Here is a 21,825-nt window from a genome sequence, read left to right on the forward strand (position 1 = left end):
CGTGCCCCCCCCCCAAGCCTCACCGCCTTGCCGTGGGCCACCTCGGGCTCACGTCCCCTTTAAGCCTCCCCGAAGCTGGAATGCGAGAGGAGCATTTCGGCGCCCTGCGAGGTCAGATAAAGACGCTATATTTATCTAGCTGGTAACCTGAGCCCTGAATTTCTGCTATGTGGTTTTTACGCGGCCCCGCAATCCTCCGGCACGGCCCCTCCGGACCATTCCCAACCAAACCCCGGGGTGACCAGACCCTGCCACCAACCCCCCCACACAGCCCCGCTCTGCTCCAGCCCCAGGCAGCACCCTGAGGAGGGAGGACCGACACCAGGCAGCCCCATGAGCCGCCGCTTGCCCCACACTGTGCCAACCTCGCGCCCCTGAGCGCGCACCCACTGGTGAGTGCAGGGAGCACGGGGGGATGCTGGCCGTGGGGTGGGGGCTGCAGGACGCCAGTGGGACCCCATAACTCTGCCCCTTTTTCTCTTTGGTTGGGGTGAAGCCGTGGGTTAAGATGTTTTTCTGTCTCTGTAGAGGGTGTTCACATAGGACAGCCCAGCACCGTGCCTGGCACCTGGCCCTTGGGTGGGCAGAGCTGGGTCCCACACACTTCCCCCCCCAGGCTCCCTTTTTTTTTCCAGCTGCAGACCTCAAAGCAGTAACCTTGGGCCCTCTTTCAGGGTTCCCCTTTGGGTTTGGGATTTTGCTGCTTGGGGGTGTCCCCGGAGCGGCGAGCAACCAGGCGGGGATGTGTCAGCACAGTGACGCCAGGCAGGCACACGTGCACTGAGCTGGGAGCGTTCTCAGGCTGTGACTGCATGGGGAAAGCTCCCCTGCCTCGCCTCCCTCCCTGCACCCTCAGCCCTAAATCAGATTGGAGCAGGCAGGATGTTCCCCACGGGGTCCCCCCATTGCCTCCTCTGTGGCAGCGGGCTGGGAGCTCTGCGGTAACCTCCGGGCTGGGACATTGCGTCTCAGGGCACAGGGACACGGCTCACAGCCTGCGTAAGTGAGAAGCAGCTGAGCTGTAACACCTCGGCCAGAGCCAGGGCTGTGTAAGCTGAGCTCACCCTGGGGCTCCACAGCCACCCAGGGGGAAAGCTGCCACCGGGGCCACCAGCACGAGGTCTCCAGCAGAATGTCAGCCTTCCCCGTGCCTAGGAGACCCACGGGGATTCCATTGGGAATGCTGGTTGGAGCAGGATGCGCTCCCCAGCCTGAGCATCCCCGTGATGCCCAGACCGCTGGGTCCCCTTGGTGCTCATGGCCACATGCCCACAGACCGGACATTCCTGTGCCTCAGTTTCCCCAGGGAGGATGAGGAGGGTGCATGAGGAGGCCTGACTCAGCCATGCCAGCCCCAGGGCTTCGCTATGCATTAGGAAAGCTCAGCATTATTACTGGGCAGGGAGGGGCCAGGCAGGTCAGGAAGTGATGGGAGGAACCGGGGTTTTCTCACACCCCCTCAGCTCCTCGGGCTCATGGCACGCTCTGCTCTCCCGCAGCCCTGGGGTCCACAGCGATATGACATGGGGACAGCACGGTGCAGATCATCTTAGCAGACACAGCAGTCCTGCATGGTAAGACCTCTCCTCCCATGATGCCAGTGGGTTCACCGCTGTGTCCAGGGCAAGTTCCCCTCCCGAGCCCCACATCCCTCCACACCAGCTCCCCACATCCCCAGGGCAGACAGTGTCTTGTAGGGACCAGTCCCACGGACAGAAAGCCCCCACTGGAGCCACAGGGCTCCAGCACCCTCACCCCAATGCCCGTGGGAGTGCCAGTCCTTGGCTGGATCCCACTTCCCCCAGAAAAACCCCACAGTGTGCATTGGGTCCTGGCTGGCGGAGCAGCTCCGGGGCCCTCCCAGTGCTGGCACGGATGGGCCGGGGAGAGCCGGGTGTTGGTAGCGTGTTTGCCTGCAAGGGGATTATTCACCCCTCGGCCTCAGTTCCCAAACAGGTCTGTGCGCTCTGGCTTGCTCTCGCTTGTAAATAGTTTCCTCTTGCTGCTCCCTCAGCAATAGCAGCTGGGACGCAGCCCAGGGCCGAGGAGGGAGGATCCCGTGGTGATGGCACTCGGTGACCATCCCCAGGCCTGGCTGCGTCCCGCATGGCAAGGGCAGGGCCAGGCTCCATCCCGTCACCTCCACGCTGCCTTGGAGTGGGGCCAGCGCCCGCCCCAACGGGGCTGGGAAAAACCTCGGAGCCGGGGTCATCTCCTGGGTGACTGGGGACTCTCAGAGCCACGCGAGCCACTGTCCGGCCAGGGAAGGGACGCGAGGCAGCGCAGCCCTGGGACAGGTAGGGGACCTGCGGTCAGCGCAGGAGAGAGCTGTCCTCCCTGTTTGCTCGAAGCTGGGGAGGTTTCTTGCTGCCCTGTCTTTGATTCTGTGCTGGTTCTGTGTTTGCTCCGGGTGCCTCCATCCCCCCTCCTGTCCCATGCATGGGTCTCAGTGTGGCAGAAGCCACTGCTCCCCATGGGGATCCAGTGCTTGGCTGTCACCCGCCCCTGCAGGCTGGCTGTGCCTGGTGACAGGGACACGGCAGCCACCTCCACCGCTGAATTATTGATGGCAGGCAGGCAGGGCACTGGCGTGGCAGGGAGACAGGCGGAATGCTGCCGTAGGGTGACCCCTGGCTGTCCCCAATGCCCCCTGGTGGGTGGTGGCTGCAGCCTGGCACCAGGCACCATGCAGGGAGCAGGGATAGACAATGAGGACTCCTGTGCTGACGGTTGGGATACAGCATGGCAGCAGTGCCAAGGCTGGGGCAGAGGCAGCAGCTGACCGTGAGTGCCCGTCGCCGTGCAGCCCTACTCCCATGGTGTCACATGCCCAAAGGCACACGGGTGGCACTGCTGGTGAGTCCCTGCTGCCCCAGGAGGGCTGGTAGGCACTCTGTCCCGTGTCCCTGCAGCCCCTGCTCAGCCCTCACAGGGTCTCCAGGTGGGGGTGCCGGGGTTGGCACTCTCTGGTGTCGGCTGTAGCCCATGCAGCTGAGCCCAGGCCCTTCTCTTGCAGCCGATGCCTCCAGCCGAGCCCGCTGAGCCCCAGCCTCCAGCATGTCCCAGCTCTCCTCCACGCTGAAACGGTACGTTGACTCGTCCCGCTATGCCGAGAACACCTACAGCAAGATGCCCAGCGGCTACAGCTCCTACACCTCCTACGGCTCCACCTATGCCTACGCAGACAGGGACAAAATCGGCTTCAAATCCAGCTACCTGCCCTCCCCTCGCTACCACCACAGCAGACTGTCCCCGACCAGCGGCTACGACAGCGGCCGCCTGCCCCTGTACCCCGACTCCAGCATCCGCCTGAGCCCCTCTTACATCCGCACGCAGCCTCTGGGCGGGGGGCTGAGCGGGGGCTCGTGCTACTCCTTCACCGGGAGCCCCGGCAGCCCCTCTGGCTACGTGTCCACCTCCACACTTCTCAGCCGTCGCAGAGCCGTCAGCCACTCGGACCTGGTGCAGGAGTTTTCGGGGCTGCACACCTCGGATAGCGCCTACGAACCCAGCCCCAGCGCCCTGTACCAGGCTGCCACGCGCTCCGATTATGTCCGTGATTACCTGGAGAAGAAGAACGGCCGCTGCAGCCTGCCCTGCAGCCCCTCCAGCAGCCAGCAGTGTGAGAGGGATGACGGCTATGGCAGCACGCACGGCCCCGACCCCACGGTATGTGGCACGCGGTGGGATGGGGACACGATGCCAGTAGGGTGCGTGGTCCGTGTGGGGTTGTGTGGGGCAGGGGGGCAGAGAGAGACTGCGTGGGATCGGTGTGGTGCAGGGATGGTGCCGGCGTCATTCTGCCCGTGAGTGCAAACCCAATGGGTGCACACGGCCACGCTTCTCCGCAGTGCTTGGCTGCAGCACGCGCGGTGGCATGGCACAACGCGTGGTGGCACGGTGTCACACGTGGTGGCACTGCGTCACACGTGGTGGCACAGCGTCACACCTGGCGACAGTCACTCGGGGCTCCAATAGGCGCCGCGCCATCCCCAGTGCCGTGGCCCAGGGCGGGAGCAGGTACGGTGCACGCAGCCCAGCTCGGGCGCACACAGCAGCACCTGGTAATTTTCCACTTGGGTTCCCTTCCAAGATCCCGTCAGGCTCTGCCCACGCTGTCTTCTGCTCTCAGTCCACCCCTCGGTGGAGGTCGGTCTCCCCCAGTGCAGGCTCTGACCCACGGCTCCATCCCAGCAGGGGGGATAAGGGCTGGGGGTGTCACTTCTGCATCCCCAAGAACAGGACGAGAGGCTCTGTCCCTTCAAGCCCCACATCCCCCCCTGTACCCACACACCTGGGAAAAGTGCCGTGGGAGCACTCTGGAGGTGTCAGGGGACACCAGGCAGGCAGGGAGCCGGATCGCTGACACCACCTGAGGTTTCCTTGGCCTTTAATGTGCACACCTGCTATTTTCCATTCCTATGCATTTTTCCCCTCATTCCCAAGCAAGGAAGTGAACGCACCAATGGTAAAACAAACTGCAGGTGCCTGCGGTCATGCCAGGTGCCGGAAACATGTGCACCCGCTGCTACCATTGGTTCTGCCCCATTACCCAGCCTCGGGGGCAGCACCGCAGCCGGGGCATGGCCGGGGCTGTCCCCACGCCTGCTCCCATCCCCTCACCCGGCGCCTTGGCACCACGCTGAATGCAGGAGCCTGGCACTTCCATTTGTCATCCCGTGGGGCACAACGAGGTGTGTGCAGCTGCAGCGAGCAGGGCAGCCATGGGTGCCAGGAAGGGCAGGAGCAGTGCTGTGCCACCCCATTAACCGCCTCGCGGGGACATAGGGTCAGGAGGCCAGAGTCAGCCACAGAATCACCGGCAGCTCTGCACAGCCCCATCCTGAGCAGCTGATGGCTCTGGCCCTCGGCCAGTCCCGGCCCTGCCTGCCATTGCAGCACCAGCTCATGGCAGAAGGTCACCGCTGCCGAGGGGACAGCTAGGGCAGATCGCTGGCTCCTTCACTTTCTGGCTGCAGCCTAGCCCCAGGAGCCTGCATCCCTCTCCATCTATAGGACAGCTTAGTCCTGGGGCAACCAAAGTCACCGGGGAATGAGGTTGGGCACGAGATAGGGCTGATGCCACCCCTTCTGCCATCCAGCATCCTTGGTAGAGCTGCACCAGCACCCACACGGCACCTGGGGCACACAGCAGGCTCAGTCCTGACCCCAAGCCACGTGCTGAGCTGCAGGGCAGGGTGCTGTGCCACAGCCCAGGGGCAGAGCCGTGCCCTGCGTGGGTGGGAGCACACTATGGGGCACCCACACCTCCAGCGTGAGCCCAGCAGGGTGTGCACCCCCGTGTGCACACCGCGTCCCTGTGTGTGTACAGTGCACACAGCACTGGCTGTGTATATATATACACAAGTGCGGATTACGACAAGGCTCCTCTTGTGATGCAAAAAGCGCTGGCCCTGCAGATGAATAACGCTGCAAGATGCCTCCTCAGATATTTTTGCTGGTGCCAAAAATAGTCTCCTTCCCCCTCCCAACCCCCCCCCCATCCCCATCATCCCCTCCAGTGGCTGTGCACCGCGGGCAGGGCAGGCTGCAGCTGCATCACGGGGGGTCCAAACAGCACGGCTGGTGTGGGCTGGGGGGGTTGCTGGGGGCTGGCAGGGGGCACAGCAGCCCCGCTCTGTGCTTGATCCACGTCTGCCCGTGGAAATTTCCCTTAGCAGGCGGCCGGGACACCCGGGCATGGGCGGTCAGAGGGGTGAAGCGGGGGGATGCAGGATGGGGACGCGGGTTGGGGACGCAGGACGGAGAGCCGGGCTCGCTGCCAGCCTCCTCACCTGCCCTTGCTGCAGGGGCAGAGCTGGAGCCCTGCCTGCTCCGTGCCTCAGTTTCTCCCATGCTCGGAGGGGAGGGACTGGGGGGTTCTCTGCTCCGTGCCTTGGCGAAACAAACAAGTCTGAGAAACACCCTCTGTGCTAATGCAACCCCCACCTCTCCCCAGGGGGGTGCCGCTCCCTGCCTGCCTCTCTCCCCGCGCTCTCTCCCATGACGCCGTCCCCTGAGCTCCGCATCCCGTTCGGATACCCCGCAGCCCCGCTCCGCGGGTTGGGGGCCACTTTCCATCCTTCGGGGGCCGCGGGGAGGGGGCCGTGCCGGCGCTGCACGCTGCATTACGGCGTGGCGGTGGCGAGACGGAGCCCTGGAGCGCGGGGGACATCCAGCCCTCGTGCCCTCCCCGCGGTGCCGCGTCCCCAGCGCGGCGGTGGCCGCGGGCACGGCCGCCCCTCGCGGGCCCCCCTGGCTCGGGGCTGGCTGTACCACGCGGTGCGGCGGGGGCCGGCCGTCACGGAGCCCTGCTGCTGCCTCTCCACCCATTTGATGTCAGAGCCGCTCAGGTGCCGTCAGCCCCAAAGAGCCGGCATCGGCTCCGGCACCGCAACCGCGCGGCCACGGCGGCGCTCCGGCAGGGCCTGACCCCGTACCCTTGCCCTCGGCCGGCCCGAGGAGAGGGGACCCTCCCGCCCAACCCCCCCCCCCGGCCCCTCGCCGTCTCGCTTTGCTCGCGGGGGGCACCATGCGGGATTCGTACACGGTGACGCTGCCCGAGGAGCCCCCCGCGCTCCCCGACCTTCACAAGGAGCTGCGGCCCCGCACCTCCATGCCGGGCTCCCTGCTGGTCTCCACCTTCGTCGGGCTCGTCCTCAACAAGACCAAGGTACGGGCAGCCCGGAGGACGGGGGCTGAGGAGGGGGCGATGGGAGGGGGGATCGGCTGCGTGCCTTGGGGAGCGCGGGACCCCCCCGCTGCCCATCGGGGTGCACCTCGCTGCTGGATGGGGTGCGCGGCGCCGGGCGCCCATCGATGTCGCCGATGCTGGGGGATGGCAGATCCCAAGCAGGGAGCAGGAGGGGAGGTGAAAGCACGTGGCTGTGCACCGGGGTCCCTCGGCCAGCGCTGCCCCAGCTGTGACCTTGGCCCCATCCCATGCCCCCGTGGCAAGGAGGAGGTGGTGGCCGTGCAGCGCGGTGCTGGTGTCACTGGGACAAGTGGCCGCAGCACCTGGGGTTGGACCCCCACTGCAGGCACAGCAGGGCCACGGAGGTCAGGGGCTGGGTGCTTCGGTAAGTCGGGCTGCTCTGCTGGTGCACAGATGGAGCAGGGCAGCCCGCATCCTGTCCCCTGTCCCCATCCCTGTCCCCTGTCCCCCTCCCGCAGTGCAGCCTCAGGGACTCCCCAGCCACCGCCGCCGCCGCGTGAGCCAGCTCTGCTCCGCCGCCTGTGAGCTGCGCCGTGTCCTAGATAAAACCCCGGCCGGGCGAGGGGGATTAGCTGGAGTTGAGTCACCCAGGAAAGAGAAAACGGGGCGGGGGGGGAAACACGACCTTGCTGTGGCCACGGCCACGACATGGGGGCTCTTGCGCATCCCTGCCCCACAGACAGGGATGGGGGCTGTGGGGCCTCTGGGCCAGCTCCCTGCTGCGGGCACTGGCCTGCATGCAGGGCACCAGGGCTGCCCGGCAGAGCCACGTGTGCCCGGCACTGGGCACCTGGGTGCCCGCTGGTGCTGTGCCCCTGCTGCGGGTGATGCCTGCACCATCGCTATGGCACACGTGTAACTGTATCTGGGTTATTTTAGGCTGCTGTCAGGGCTGGGTGCTCAGCACCTCCCACACGCGCACCAGCTGCTGCTATTTTGGAGCTGACGGCCCCCTCCTCTCCTCCTCTTCCCCCTCCTCACGCCTGGGGGAGGACCGGGAGCTGCGGCCGTGATGGGCGCAGGTCGGGGAGGCTCACCCTGCCACCGCCCTCTCTGGACTTTATCCCACGAAGCAGCCATGCCCCAGTGTGGGTGGCACTTGCGTGGGGTGTCCTGGAGGGGATGGGCAGCGGTGGGACACCCCCTTCAGCCATAGGGCAGGCGTGAGGCACGGCCACCCCCGGCTTCCCAGGGCGTAGGGCTGGCAGGGGGAGGCAGGGGGTGGCCAGCCTGGCCCACAGGGCATAGGGCAGCGAGGAGGACTTTGAGCCCTGGGAGTCATCCCGGGCCAGGCAGCTGGGTGAGCAATGGGTCCTCAGCCATCTCTTATGCATGGCGGTGCCAGGAGAGCCCGGAATGCCCGTGTGCCCATGGGGGGCTGCCCCACAGGGGTGCTGGTGGCCCCACGGGCTACTCACGGGCAGCCTGTCTCAGCCTTACTCCTTCTCTCTGCAGAGCTCCAAGGTGGTGCAAGGGCTGACTGGGCTGCGGAACCTTGGCAACACGGTGAGTGTTTGTCCCCTTCTGTGGGCACTGCCCCAGCCCACGCCGTGCCATTCTGTGGGCACGTTAGGGACCCTGGCATCCACGCTCCCAGTGGTGCAGGTGGACAAATGTGACCCCACGCTCCCCCCAGCTCCGTCCCCATCCCCTGCCCGCCCGCCCCGAGGTGCCCCCCTGCCACCACCCGCCTCCCTCCCTCCGCCTCACGTTGCCATGGTTTTCTGCCTCCCCCAGTGCTTCATGAACTCCATCCTGCAGTGCCTGAGCAACACCAAGGAGCTGCGGGATTACTGCCTGCAGAACCAGTACCTGCGGGACCTCAACAACAACAGCCGCATGCGCACCGCGCTCATGTCAGGTACCCGGGGGTTGGGAGGGGACAGGATGGGGACAGCCGTGGGGCACATCCCCGTCCCCATGTCACTGAGCTTCCTCTCTGCACACAGAATTCGCAAAGCTGATCCAGCTGCTCTGGACCTCGTCCCCCAATGACAGCGTGAGCCCTTCCGAGTTCAAGACGCAGATCCAGAGATACGCCCCACGCTTTGTTGGATACAAGTAGGGGCCGGCGGCGTGGGGCTGGATGGCGGCGTGGGGCTGGCGGTGTGGGGCTGGCGGTGGGTGCAGAGCCCCCGGGGGTCTCTCACGGCCGTGCCCCTTTGCCTTGCAGCCAGCAGGACGCACAGGAGTTCCTGCGCTTCCTCCTGGACGGGCTGCACAGCGAGGTGAACCGCGTGCTGGTGCGGCCGCGGGCCAGCGCTGACACCTTGGACCACCTCCCGTAAGCGTGGGGTGGGCGGGGGGTTAGGGTTGGGGCTGGATGCTCGTGGGTCCCAGCCTCGCTCAGCTGCTCTCTCCCTCCGTCTCGCAGTGATGACGAGAAGAGCCGCCAGATGTGGCGGAGGTACCAGGAGCGGGAGGACAGCCGTGTTAGTGGTGAGCACACGGGGAAGGGGGGGGAAGGCAGGGGGCTGGGGCCGGGGGTCTCACCCTTCTCCATCCCCTCGCCCCCAGATCTCTTTGTCGGGCAGCTGAAGAGCTCTCTGACCTGCAGTGAGTGCGGCTACTGCTCCACGGCCTTCGACCCCTTCTGGGACCTCTCCCTGCCCATCCCCAAGGTGAGGGGTCCCCGCTCTTCCCTGTCCCCCCAACCCCACTCACTGTGCCCCGCACCCTGTGCCCCTGACTGCGCCCTCCTCCCGCAGAAAGGCTACGGGGAAGTCACCCTGATGGACTGCCTGCGGCTCTTCACCAAAGAGGACGTGCTGGATGGGGACGAGAAACCGGTACGGGGCGTGGGGTGGGGGCACGGGGGGGGTGCATGAGTGCAGGATGGGTCCTTACCCCGCTGCTTGTCCTGCTCGCTGCCTGCAGACGTGTTGTCGCTGCAAAGCCAGGACGCGGTGCACGAAGAAATTCAGCATCCAGAAGTTCCCCAAGATCCTGGTGCTCCGTATCCTTTGTACCAATAAATGAGGCTGGGGTGGGGCCGGCGCGGGGTGGCAGCTCTTTGCGGGTTTCCCCTTTGCTCCCCATCTCCTTGACGTGCCCCCCCACCCCAGACCTGAAGCGCTTCTCAGAGGCCAGGATACGAGCCAGCAAGCTCACCACCTTCGTCAACTTCCCGCTGAAGGACCTGGACCTGCGGGAGTTCGCCTCGCAGAGCTGCAGTAAGTGCTGGGGCTGGGGCTGGGGGGGGCAGAACTCAGAGCTCACGTGTGGGTACCACTGAGCATCGCCCTGTCCCTGCAGACCACGCCGTTTACAACCTCTACGCCGTCTCCAACCACTCGGGCACCACCATGGGGGGACACTACACTGCCTACTGCAAGAGCCCCGTCTCCAGCGAGTGGCACAGCTTCAACGATTCCCGGTGAGGCTGCACGGGTGGCACGGGGAGGGGGACCTCGCATGGGCACCCCAGTGCTCACAGTGCGTCTCCCCATCTCTGCAGCGTCACCCCGATGTCCTCCAGCCACGTGCGCAGCAGCGATGCCTACCTGCTCTTCTATGAGCTGGCCAGCCCATCCTCCCGCATGTAGCCAGGCCCCGGGCACCCCTCGGAGACACCCCCCTGGATTTTGGCCCCCCAGGAACAGCAGAGAGCCCAGAGATGAGGGCAGGACCCAGGCAGCCCCGGTGCCTCCTGGCTGCTGGCGTTTGCTTTTTACCCTGGGGTAGGTTTTTCTTTCTTTTCTTTTTGGTGTGTAATAAAAATACTGAGCAAGGGACTCTGCGGGCATGGGGCTGCCTGCCCCCACCAGGACCTTGGGGACACTGGAGCTGGGTCCCTCCTGGCATCTCCGTACCACTCTGCCGTCCCTGAGGATCCATGAGCCTCCTCCCAGCTCCTCCAAACCTCCTGGTGAAGGATCACAGCCCTTTGGTCTCCTCCATCCCACCTCCATCCGCTTTCTCATCAGCCCTGGACTCACGGCCAGGACGGAGGACGACGTTTCATGGAGTTTCTTTCTATTGATCATGGACTTCTCTCAGCTCGGAGCATCCCTCCTGGCTGCCCAGGGACTCATGCCGGGGGCGGGGGGCTGACCCACCTCCTCATACGACGGTGCCTTAAACCATTTCGGGGCGCGGGAGCCCCTTGGGGTGTGCAGGGATGTCCGTCCAACGGGGTAGGGGCAGCACCTTTCCAGGACTGGGGCTTTCCTCCTCTCTTCACCAGGACCCCCATGGGGTGCCCAGAAATGCTCCCCCCCCCTGGCCCCGCTGCTCCGTCCTCCGGCTAGCAAACGCCAGTGGCCTTTTTAGCCTTTTTCTCTAATTTATTCTCCTCCCCATCCCGCCCTGCCCGAGGCGCAATGGGGGGGACATGCGACTGACCCAGCACAGCCCCAGCCCCAACCCAACCCAGCACCCGTCCTGCTTTGGGCACGGGCTGAGCCCCCCCGCCCTGAGCACATCCCCCAGGGGCATCCCGGTGGGGCTGGGGGGCAGAGGTGGGTCCCGGGCTGGGGCAGTGCTGCAGCTCGGCAGGTGGCTTGTTTACTGTGTAAGCAAGATGGGCAGGATGTGTCTCGTACAAGGGAGACTCGTGTAGGAATACATTTTAGCTGGAACCGAGCGCTGCGTGTGTGTGTTTGGCTCGGGGCTCCGGGAGTGGGAGGGAAACTGAGGCAGGGTTCAATCTGGAAGGAACCATAGCACAGGGCTCACCTGCAGCAAGTGGACATGGTGACCATGGTGTGTCCGTGGGGCAGAGGGAGCCTCTCCTCCTCCTCCTGTGCCCGCGCTCTGCCCCCAAAGCCTTGAACAAAGGCCCCTTTCTGCCCAGCTCAGGCACAGACCCGTGGCATTAAGGGGCAGCAGGAATGAAGGCAACAGTGCTCAGACATCAGCAAGGAGCAGCACAAGGGAAGGAGGGGTGCACACCCAACATAGCCCCTCCAGGGATGCCCCACTCCCAACAGCTCCAGGAAAGCAGTGTCCCCAGCCTGCAGGACAGGTTCCCAGCTCTGGTGCGAGCACACTTTCCCCTTTAAGATGTGGGATCTCCGTGCCAGGGCCTGACCTCGGCATCCTCAGCTGAGCTGGATTAACGGGGCAGAGGGAAGGGGCCCGCCGAGGGGAACGGGGCCTCCCAGGGCTCCCCACACACAGCCACAGGGCTCCGTGGGGCTGAGCACATGTGGGCACATCCAGTGCTGCATGCGATGGGGACATCCAGGGAGCAGCGGGTGGGGGGACGTGCGGCCGTGCCGGGGGGCAGAGCACGCTGGGGGGACTTCTAAGTGCGCTGCGCCAGGAGTGCTGCTACCATGAAGGACTTCACTGAAATCACGCTTTGCCCCGAGGCTCTGGAGCGCAGCGAGGTAGGGCTGGGGCATGGGTGCCACCCGATGGGTCTCCACAGTGCAGTCCCCGCGGTGCCACCCACCATTGCTTTCGTGCAGACTGAGTTCTGCAACCCCGTCTTCGAGGGCGAGGAGCCCCTGGCGGTGTCCCCAGCCGAGCAGCCACCGGACGAGGACGAGCTGGGGGCCACATCAGCCCAGGATGCCCTCGGTACCTGCATGGGGTTTGTGCATGCGCCCATGTCCTTGGGCCACCGGGAGCCCACCCATGGGGTGCTCTCTGTGGGGGTGTGGGGATGCGTGGGGAACAGCTGGCACCCTGGGGACAAGGGGCTGGGCTCAGAGGGTGGCACGGGGCTGGGCACACAGCAGCACCCCGCTCTACCCGCTCTCCTCGCTCTCCCCAGGCCGGCAGCTCTGGGTGCAGGCGGGCTGGCAGTACCGTGCCGACTGCAGGTTCACGTGGCTCTGCGTGGCTCTGATGAGCGCCGTTCTCCTCTTCCTCATCGCCCTCCTGCTGGGCATCGTCATCCACTGTGAGTGCTGTGCGCAGGGAGGGCGGGGGGACCGCGCTGTGACCGTGGGGCTGGGTGGGCTTCCTGAGCTCCCTCCCCACGCTATATCCATCCCCCTTGGTGCAGATCTGACGTCCCCGCAGCCACCACGCTCCCTGGCTGCAGCCCTGCCTGCCCGCAGCACCGCCACCACCACAGTGGCACCCACCCAGAGGGACCCCCAGGACCCTGAACCCACCACCCCAACCCATGGCCGACCACCTGCAGCCAGCACTCCAGCACCGAGTAAGTCCCCATGCGGGCGGCACGCCACGGTGGCCACGTCCCCATGTCCCCCAGCCGTAACCCATTTGCAATGTGCAGTGTGTGGTGGGACCCTGCGTGGCCCCGAGGGCTCCTTCAGCTCCCCCAACCACCCTGGCCCCTACCCACCCCACGCGCTCTGCATATGGCACATCGAGGTGGCCGCCGGCATGGCCATCCAGCTGACAATGGATGCGTTCAGCGTGGAGGGCACCGCCTCCTGCCTCTTTGACCGCCTGGAGCTCTACGAGGAGCAGGGGGCCCGGGGGGGCACAGCCAGGTAAGGGCTCTGTGTGTCCAAGGAGGGGGTGGCATGCTCAGGGATGGGACGAGCAGTGCCACCCCCGCTGTGCCCCCAGGTTCTGTGGCAGCATGGTCCCCCCAACCTTCAACAGCGTCTCCAACCGCCTGCGTGTCACCTTTGTCTCCGATGGCAGCGTGGGGGCCCTGGGCTTCAGCGCCCGGTACCGTGCCGTGGCCCCCAGTGAGAGTGAGTACACCATGGGGGATGGCCCCAAAATACCTGGGGGTGCGGGTATGGGTGTGGGTACCACCGCCAGCCCGGTCACCTCCACTCGCACCGCAGAGAGCTGCGCATGGGATGAGCACTTTTGTGACCGAGGGCTCTGCATCCACCTGGGCTTTGTCTGCGATGGGTTCCACGACTGCGAGGATCGGAGCGATGAGGCCAACTGCAGCGTGAAGCACAAGGGTGGGATGGCAGCGTGTGACCCCCACCCTCCCCCTGGTCCTGGGGAGGTGATGGTAGAGGGAACGGAGGCACAGCTGCCGTGTGTGTGTGTGTGTGTCCTCAGAGTGCGGGGGGCCACTGACCACCCTGGAGGGGCATTTCTCCACCCCGAGCCACCCCCAGCCATACCCACACCAGCAGGTGAGAGAAGGGATGCTGGGAGGAGGAGGAGGGCAGGCGGGAGGAAGGCCTCCTCCCATGCCCATGGCCCTGCCCGGCTTCATGGCTGTCACGGCTGTCCCCATAGCTGTGCCTCTGGCAGATCTCCGTGCCCCTGGGCCACGTCATCGACCTGCACTTCCACAACTTCAGCCTGGAGTCACACGAGGACTGCAGCTTTGATTTCGTCGAGGTTCACGACAGCGCGGGCACCGGAGCCGCCAGCCTCATGGGCAGGTGTGGGTCCCGTGGCTCAGCTGGGGAAACTGAGGCACAGGGTGGACTGCTGGAGGGAGCCAGAGGATGAGGTTCAGGGCTCTGCCCACTCAACGCCCTCTCTTGCCCCATGCCCTTGCAGGTTCTGTGGCCACCAGCTGCCACCCGCCCTGACCTCGTCGCGCCACGTCATGACTGTCCTCTTTGTGGCAGATGAAGGAGTTGCAGACACCGGGTTCTTCGCCACCTACCAAGCCCGCAATGCCACAGAGAGTACGTAGCCAGGCAGGGAGCAGGGAGCCAGCGGGGGCTGTGTGGTCTCCATCCTTGGGGGTTTTTGAGGCCAGGCTCAAGGAAGCCCTGGCTTTCCCCCACATCTGAGCAGAAATGGAGAAGGAGCTTGGGCTGGAGGTGCCCTGGCTCTCTGCCCATGCCCATCCCCATGTCCTGCCCTTACAGAGACCTGCAGCCCCGCAGAGTTCTCCTGTGGCAACGGCGAGTGCCAGGCACTGGAGTCTGTGTGTGACGGCTGGCACGACTGCCCCGACGGCACCGACGAGATGAACTGTACCGGGGTGTCCTACCCTGCATTCGGTGAGTGCCCACGGCCAGGGGACACCCTCTGACAGCCATCCCATAATCACAACCTGCCCCAGCTGCGCACCTGGAGGCTGTCAGACCCGCTATGATATACAAACCCTAACTCTAACCCTAACCCTGCACCTCTCCCTGTGCAGGCTCCATCTGCGAGCCTGTGGAGGTGGAGATGTGCCTGGGGCTGGGCTACAATGCCACCTCCTTCCCCAACATCTGGCTGGCCATCCCGGACCAGGCAGGAGCCGCCGAGGTGCTGCAGGACTACCAGGTGAGCTTCTGGGCTGCAGGCGGGTGCTCTGCACCGTGCTGTGCTCACTGCTTCTCTCCTGCAGACGCTGATGGAGCTCGCCTGCTACCAGCACCTCCGCCTGCTCATCTGCAGCCTCTTTGTGCCCAAGTGCACGCCGGACGGCGGTGTCCTGCAGCCCTGCCGTGCTGTCTGCCTGGCCGCAGAGCTGCGCTGCCAGCACTCCCTGGGTCTCCTTGGCATCCTCTGGCCCATCAACTGCAACATCCTGCCCGACTCCAACGACCCCGTGGAGTGCTTTCAGCCCTGAGGTGGCAAGGAAAGATGAGTGGGGGCTGCAGCAGAACCCCCTCCTGCCCCAAGCCTCCCTCCTGCTGCAGCTGTGAGGTTGCCTGCCCTGAAGCCAGCCAGTTTGCTCTGTGCTCAGCTCAATGCCCAGACACCATGGGCTTTTTGCAGGACTGAGTTCCCAGGGAGGGACTCTGAGCCCTCAGCAGCAGAGTTGTTAATGCTCCGGGAATGGAGCAGGGCTGGGCCAGGGTGAGCCAGGCTGCAGGCTGTCCCCCAGCCCCAGAGCCAGCAGAATAAAGAGCGTGAGCAGCTGATGAAGTGATGGAGCAGGAGGTGTGTTTGGGGAGGGCCTGAGTGTGGGTCCTGCCAGATCACAGTGGGGAAATGGAGGCATGGGCTAAGAGAGGGAAGCCAGGAGTGTTGGCAGGAATAGCAGGGCACAGGAGTGTCCCAGCTGCAGGGAGGACACAGGCTGCTTGTTGTGCCCTCAGTGGGATGGGGGACCCCAGGGAGATGGATGGGTCTTGGAGAGTGTTGTACATGCAGCCCCATGGTGCAGGGAGCAGAGCTCAGTCCAGCCAGGGCTCTGTCCTTGCTGGCCATGCTGGCACTGGGCCACCCCACTGGCCACAGCCTAGCAACACCCTGTGGCCACAAACCAGCTCCCAGCTGGCCAAAGCCAACAGCCCCTTCACACCTGGGGGAGAGCAGCAAGGCCCCCTGCCAGCACCCAGCTTTTGGGTGCGTGGTCCAGGAAGGCTCAGCCAGCAGTGTCACCCGCACCGCCGCACCCTGCAGTGTCCCTTGGATGCACTTGGTGCTGGAAAGGATTAAAAGAAAGCTGGGAGCGCCTTGCAAAGCTCAGCACCATCCCAGTTTCGCTGCGTGCCCATAGTCCCGCTGCCTGCTGCCTGCACCTGCAGCCTGGAGCATCCCTGCACCACACAGCACCACACCTGCACCCTGTACAGCCCCCATGGGTGCTCTCAGTGCTGGCATTGCTACACCCTGTGTGCCCCACTGTCCCTCTTACCTTCTCCCTTCTGCCAGGGACAAAGCACCAGCCAGAGCATCGCACACCTCTAGGGCTCCCTCTCCCTTCTCCAACCCTCCTCCTTCCCTTTCTCTCACTCTGCTTTCCCTCTGTTTTCTCTCGTATTCCCCATTCCATCACGCTGTCCTGCTGCCCAGATGCCTTCAGTGCTGATGATTCCCATCCCACGCCTCCCCTCGCCCCGCTGGGCTGTTTGTCTGGCTCTCCCTTCCCCCTGCTTACAGCGCTTCCGACACCGCGGGATTATTTTTCTTTTTCCCCTTGTCTTGTAGCTTTTGGCTCCCAGGGCCCGTGATTTCCTTTGGAGTTTGGGAGGAGAGACGTGGGGAGGAGGGGGGGGGGTGGAGAGGCAGCCTCTCCTCGGGCCTTCGTCAGAGCGAAGCGGTCAGGAAGAGCCGCAGCCATCCCAGCGGAGCGCAGCGGGGCGTGGGGACAGGAGCCGGGGGACCGCGGTGAGTGGGGGGGCAAGGAAGCACTGGGGTCCCAGCTCCGGCACCGGGGCGGAGGGGAGCCACATTTCTCCTCCTTTTCCTCTTAATTGCAGCCGTCGCGTTCAGCAGAGGGGAGAGAGAGGCTTCACTAAGGCAAGGCCACGGGGAGAGGGCTGGGGGCTGCGCCGGGGATGGGAGGGCGGTTGGGTGGTCCCGGCACCGGGGTGGTCCCAGCACCGGCCCCGTGCGATGCTGTGGCCCTGGATGGCTGCATGCGGGAAGCAGGGCGACTCAGAGCAGGGAGCCGGCGCGGGGATGCTGCCAAGGGCAGGGCCACGATGCAACCGGAGCTCCCGAGCTGCCGCCCCGCCACGCACTGCTGTCTACCACAACCACAGCCCACGCACGGTGTCACCCATGGGCATCCTGCTGGAAGCGCCCACCCGGCACCCAGACCCCGGCACGCAGCTGATGTCAGCACGTGTGCACTCCCATCGCCTCCCCCCGTGTCGTCCCCTCTCGTTTCTGGCACCGGCATCGCCACGGTTTGGGTGGGCAATGGGGATGTTGCAGCAGGTGCAGGCAGCTCCTGCCAAAAAGGCAACTGGGAGAGAACTGAGGGCAGCTGCACGGTGCCAGCCCTCTGCATTGGTGCCCACAGGACTGTAATCTGTGTCCTGTGCCCCCAACCAGCCCCTGCATGGCAGACGAGATGAAGCAGCTCTTCTTCCTCTTCCTCCTCGGGCTCATCAGCAGCTCTCTGCAGATAGAAGACAACAAGATCCCCAGGCAGTGCTCGGGGCAGCCGGGCATCCCAGGCACCCCAGGCCTGCATGGGGGCCAGGGTCTGCCAGGCAGAGATGGACGAGATGGCCGGGATGGGGCAATGGGGATGCCAGGCGAGAAGGGCGAGATGGGCCCACCAGGTAAGTGAGGGGACGTGTCACTAGGGGACCCTCACCACGGATATAAGCTTGTGCCTGAACGCTGGCACAGCCCTATACTGCCAAACTGGAAGGAAATCCCACAAAAAAATGCCCATTTTGTGCTGCCACCACCCCTCTGCTCCTGCATGGATGACCCCCCAAGAGACAGCACCTCCCTGCCACCAGCACTGCTGCATTTCTCCCTTCCTTCCACCTCCTGCTTCAGGAACCCCAGTGTAGGTTCAACATCCATTCCTTGGTTCCTGGGGGTTGGTCTCCTGCCCTTGTGGGGTATGCTGCATCCCCAGATAGAGTATTGCCCAACGGCAGCACCCATGAGATGCTGAACCCCACTGGGATGGGTCCGGGCAGCTGAGCAGGGGGAGCTCGCATGGCAGGGGTTGTGCTGGGGACAGCAGCTTCAAGGTTACACTGTCCTCTCCATGCCCCCTCCAGGAGCTCCCGGTCCCCGCGGGGAGATGGGCAGCCCCGGCATGGACGGCATGCATGGTGAGAAGGGGGCACAGGGCGAGTGTGCGGTCGCCCCTCGCTCCGCCTTCAGCGCCAAGCGCTCTGAGTCACGCAGCCCGCCGCTGGCCGACCAGCCCATCCGCTTCGACGTGGTCCTGGTCAACGAGCAGGGCCACTACGACCCCACCACCGGCAAGTTCACCTGCGAGGTGCCCGGCCTCTACTACTTTGCCGTCCATGCCACCGTTTACCGTGCCAGCCTGCAGTTCGATATCATGAAGAACGGGCACTCCATCGCCTCCTTCTTCCAGTACTATGGGAACTGGCCCAAGCCCACCTCGCTCTCCGGGGGGGCCCTGGTTCGTCTGGAGCCCGAGGATGAGGTGTGGGTGCAGGTGGGCGTCGGGGACTACATCGGCTTCTACGCCAGCGTGAAGACGGACAGCACCTTCACCGGCTTCCTCGTCTACTCCTACTGGCAGAACTCCGCCGTCTTCGCTTGAGCGTGAGGCTGGGGATGGGGACCCCACGGGCACCCCCTGGGGATGGGATCCGGCCATATGGAAGCCAGGATGCTCAGCATCCTCCCCCTGCCCTGCTGTGGCTTCATCTCCTCGTGCCAAGCAGGGGCACGCTCTCCCTGCCACCCCGTGCAGCGCTGTGCCGGAGCTAAGCACGATCGCGGGCACCCGGCTTCGGGGCACGATGCCCGTGCTGGGGAGCTGCAGTGACCTGATGGCCGCATTGTCCCTATGCACGCAGCATCCCCCACCCCCGGCCAGCTTCTCCCTGCGGGCTGCCTGGCCGCTGGCACGGCGAGGGGCCCGTCCTGCCACCCCCCGCCACGTCCCAGGGTGCGCAGCCATCCTGCCTGTGCTGCCGGTGTCCCCGTCCCCGTCCCCGTCCTCCAGCCGCCCCTCTCCACCTTCGCCCGCAATAAATGGGTCTTCATCCCTACGTGCGCCTGCTGCTGTGCGGCTCTGCCTGGAGGCCGGTGTGGAGGTGTCTCGCTGGGGGGCTGGGAAAACTCGGGGGGGGCTGCAGGATCCCAGCGCGGGGGACGGGACGCCAGCAAGCAGCACGGCCAGCGGGAAGCCGCTAGGTGGAGGCATCGCCATCCCTTTGCCTCCTCCCTCCCTGTGCGTCTTCCCCTGAATCACTGATGGGAGGGGACGGGGCGGGGCGGGGCTCCCCGCCCAGACCCCCGATCCCGGCTCCCTGCAGGGCCGTGTCCGGGGGTCGCGTTCCCGCAGGGATCCCCTCCCCCCGGTGCCATGGGACAGGTGGGGGCCCCGGCCTGGCTGGGGACACGGAGATTGGGACAGGGGGAATTGTTGCCCCCTACCGTTGCCAGGACTTAGGGAGTTCGCCAGCTCTCTTCCATCCTGGGATGCAGTGTGAGAGCAGTGATCCGCTTGGGAGAAACGTCCCTATTTTTAGCCATGGAACGAAGGGCTTCCTCATTCCTGCCCAAAATAGGCCCTGCGGGGATAGGGGACGAGCAGGGAGGGGGCTTTTGGCTGGGGGCCGAACTCCTTCACCCGCCAGCCGTGCTGCCCATCAGGCTGAGGACAGCGGGACGAGCAACCCCACGGTGCAATGCACAAACCCTACAGATCTTGGGACCACGCAGGGGCCTGGAGCCAAGGGCACATCGCTGCATCACACCTGGGCACGCACAGCCCAGCAGTGCCCAGCACCACCCACAGCCCCACAAAGGCTTGCAAAAGCTGTGGGGCCAGGGCTGAGGGCTCTCTCCCCATGGGAGCCCTGCAGCTCCCTCCCAGCCCCAGGGTCACGTTGCAGCGGAAGCGGCTGTTTGGGTTGAAGATGGCTTTTTCTGTAAGCAGAGCTGCTCAGGGATAAACAACGCGGCAGAGCAGATCGATGGTCGGAACTGTCTATTCTGGGAGAAGGAAAATGACTTTTCTTGGGATGAGGCCAGGGGAGGTGCGTGGGGGCTGGGAGCATCCTCTGGGCCCCATCGCAATGCAGGGAGCAGCGCTTGGTGCGGAAGCTCTGGGCTCTGCTCTCCTTGGGATGCTCTTTCTCTCCTAGGTGCTTTGTATGGGGTCAGCAGGGGACTGCTGGGACCCACCCTGAGCAATAGGGGGTGGCCACAGCTGCCTAGGGAGGAGGAGAGGGAAGGGATGGGTGAAGGGGAGCCACAGGAGGCTTTGGTTTGTGGCAATACCTAGCAGCTTCTAACGAGCTCCAGCAGCTGCCCCTGAGGAAGGAGTGGCCACAGCCCCTCTTCCAGCTGCACTCAGGTTGGGGAGGGACCACCACCCCTTTGGCCAGCAGGAGGGTGAAGCTGCTATAAGAACAGGGTGAGCGGATGGATCTTGTTGTGCAGCTGACAGAGGTGGCGGTTGGAACAGAAATGTTTATTTAATTAAAAAAAAAAAAAAAAAAACGGTTGGAACAGAAATGTTTATTTAATTAAAAAAAAAAAAAAAAGTGTTGGCAGCTCTTCCCAGAGCAGCACGCTGCCTCTTGGCCACAGTAAAGTCACGATCTCCAGCTGGAGGCTGGGACCCAGAAGGGCTAGGGCTGCAGCAAAAGCCTGGGGCTGCCACGTGCAGCTTGCAAGAGGTGTTGGTGTTGGCTGTGTGTGTGCCCTGAGGCTGCAGAGGAGGTGAAGATGCCAAGTGGATCGATCATCTCCGAAATCTTGCAGCACCAAGAGCCCAAACCTTCAACTTCAGGAGCAGAGTATGGAAATGCCCTCGGTGGTAAAGGCTGTGCTGATGACTCCTGGCTGATCTGGTAAGGAGAAGTTCAACCTGGCAGGGGGGGGGGGGGGACACGACGACTGTCCTCAATCAGGGGAGCATGAAGTGGGCAAGCAAAGGGCTCAGGTGTGCAACCATAAGGACACACCAGGGCTGAGGAGGGGTCCATCCAGCGCATGCACGCAGGTAAGGCATTGCCCACACCAGCACTGTGTGAGCTCTCGTGGCTGTGCTGGGAAGCAGGCCCCCGTGGGGGCATCCAAAGTGCCTGTACAGCAGTGTGGGGACAAACAGGAGGGAGCTGTGGGCTCTGTGCACTCGGGGGACTGCAGTCTTATTGGGGTGATGGCAGCTGGTCCTCATGGGAAGGGGAACCCTCTCGATATCTGGTTACAGCTACAGCAGCAGGTGGCTGAGGAGCGGTGCTCACGTGGGTGTGCCCCTACAAACCATGCCAGGGGAGGTCTGGATCCTGAGAGAAGAAGAAAAGACCAAAGCGGGACCCAGCTGAGGGCTTCAGGAGAGCAGACACCGGCTTCTACAGGGATCTGCATGGGAGGATCCCATATCCTGGATAGGAGAGGGGACCAAGAGGACAGGGATCACCTCCTCCAGGCCCAAGTGATGTTTCCATCTGCACCCAATGAGATGGAAACCGTGCAGAGGCAGCAGGGAGTTCCCATTCGTGGTGATACCCACAGCCCAGCTGAGCACAGCCCCGTGCAGCGTGCTCTGAGCCACTAATGAGGGAGCAAAGCTGGTGCCTGCGAGCAGCCCAAAGGCCCCCCATGGTTCTGCTGCTGATCGTCACCTGCTCCCTCCCCATCGGCCCGGGGCTGTGAGCTGCTCTGCAGTGCGTGTCTGCCACGCCAGCTCCCTGCTGTCACACAGGCAATGGCAGCTCATTAGGGCCGGGATGTTGCAGCTGGGCAGACAAAGGGATGCCGGGGATTTTCCCAAGGCCTGGGGCAGGCTTCAGTTCCAGCAAGCTGTCAGCTCCCCCACCTCAGTGCTTTTAAGTGAGGGTAACCCAGCAGCATCACGCTGCTCCCGCCCTAGGGAGGGCAGCAGGATCTGGGTGCTGCAGTGGGCTCAGCCC

At 64.5% G+C, this 21,825-nt stretch overlaps 3 protein-coding genes across 14 annotated transcripts in view; all 3 read left to right on the forward strand.

Annotated features, from left to right (window-relative positions):
* USP2 (ubiquitin specific peptidase 2) overlaps nt 1–10,399 on the forward strand; it is an 11,139-nt gene extending 740 nt beyond the window's left edge. For 5 of the 8 annotated variants that reach the window (XM_021375954.1, XM_021375950.1, XM_021375952.1 and 2 more), the window contains 14 exons: nt 288–392; nt 1,500–1,574; nt 3,017–3,669; nt 8,171–8,221; nt 8,453–8,576; nt 8,665–8,776; nt 8,889–8,999; nt 9,090–9,154; nt 9,233–9,336; nt 9,424–9,504; nt 9,593–9,671; nt 9,781–9,888; nt 9,971–10,091; nt 10,173–10,399. In XM_021375954.1, the coding sequence (XP_021231629.1) occupies nt 3,058–3,669; nt 8,171–8,221; nt 8,453–8,576; nt 8,665–8,776; nt 8,889–8,999; nt 9,090–9,154; nt 9,233–9,336; nt 9,424–9,504; nt 9,593–9,671; nt 9,781–9,888; nt 9,971–10,091; nt 10,173–10,260 (1,656 nt within the window). In that variant the 5' untranslated portion in view covers nt 288–392; nt 1,500–1,574; nt 3,017–3,057 and the 3' untranslated portion in view covers nt 10,261–10,399. Of the gene's footprint in view, nt 1–287; nt 393–1,499; nt 1,575–2,200; nt 2,298–3,016; nt 3,670–6,324; nt 6,674–8,170; nt 8,222–8,452; nt 8,577–8,664; nt 8,777–8,888; nt 9,000–9,089; nt 9,155–9,232; nt 9,337–9,423; nt 9,505–9,592; nt 9,672–9,780; nt 9,889–9,970; nt 10,092–10,172 lie in introns of those variants that run through there. The other 3 variants (XM_021375956.1, XM_021375953.1, XM_021375957.1) reach the window with 3 other exon arrangements.
* Nucleotides 11,933–15,855, forward strand: MFRP (membrane frizzled-related protein). The gene is made up of 13 exons (XM_021375960.1): nt 11,933–12,048; nt 12,130–12,241; nt 12,438–12,566; nt 12,672–12,830; nt 12,909–13,128; nt 13,208–13,338; nt 13,435–13,560; nt 13,664–13,740; nt 13,847–13,995; nt 14,117–14,247; nt 14,434–14,568; nt 14,712–14,839; nt 14,904–15,855. The coding sequence occupies exons 1-13, from the start codon at nt 11,995–11,997 to the stop codon at nt 15,126–15,128; spliced, it is 1,776 nt and encodes a 591-aa protein (XP_021231635.1). The 5' UTR covers nt 11,933–11,994; the 3' UTR covers nt 15,129–15,855.
* Nucleotides 16,458–18,948, forward strand: C1QTNF5 (C1q and TNF related 5). Of its 5 annotated transcripts, none has more exons than XM_021375962.1 (4): nt 16,484–16,615; nt 16,708–16,747; nt 17,256–17,520; nt 17,977–18,948. In XM_021375962.1, exons 3-4 carry the CDS (start codon nt 17,295–17,297, stop codon nt 18,492–18,494), a joined length of 744 nt encoding a protein of 247 aa, XP_021231637.1. In that variant the 5' UTR covers nt 16,484–16,615; nt 16,708–16,747; nt 17,256–17,294; the 3' UTR covers nt 18,495–18,948. The 5 variants fall into 5 exon arrangements, with proteins under 5 accessions (XP_021231638.1, XP_021231637.1, XP_021231636.1 ...); XM_021375961.1 differs by having other exon boundaries at nt 17,288–17,520; XM_021375963.1 differs by lacking the exon at nt 16,708–16,747 and having other exon boundaries at nt 16,458–16,615; nt 17,288–17,520.

Source organism: Numida meleagris, chromosome 23 (genome assembly GCF_002078875.1).
Source record: "Numida meleagris isolate 19003 breed g44 Domestic line chromosome 23, NumMel1.0, whole genome shotgun sequence".
In the NCBI taxonomy this organism is placed as follows: domain Eukaryota; kingdom Metazoa; phylum Chordata; class Aves; order Galliformes; family Numididae; genus Numida; species Numida meleagris.

What these genes read in the sequence shown, in the direction of transcription:
- C1QTNF5 (XM_021375963.1), top strand. Translation starts at nt 17,295, where the DNA reads ATGGCAGACGAGATGAAGCAGCTCTTCTTCCTCTTCCTCCTCGGGCTC. An exon ending in GGGCGAGATGGGCCCACCAG is followed by an intron (nt 17,521 to 17,976) that starts GTAAGTGAGGGG and finishes TGCCCCCTCCAG; the next exon opens with GAGCTCCCGGTCCCCGCGGG.
- MFRP (XM_021375960.1), top strand. Translation starts at nt 11,995, where the DNA reads ATGAAGGACTTCACTGAAATCACGCTTTGCCCCGAGGCTCTGGAGCGC. An exon ending in GCCGCCAGCCTCATGGGCAG is followed by an intron (nt 13,996 to 14,116) that starts GTGTGGGTCCCG and finishes ATGCCCTTGCAG; the next exon opens with GTTCTGTGGCCACCAGCTGC. An exon ending in GGTGTCCTACCCTGCATTCG is followed by an intron (nt 14,569 to 14,711) that starts GTGAGTGCCCAC and finishes CTCCCTGTGCAG; the next exon opens with GCTCCATCTGCGAGCCTGTG.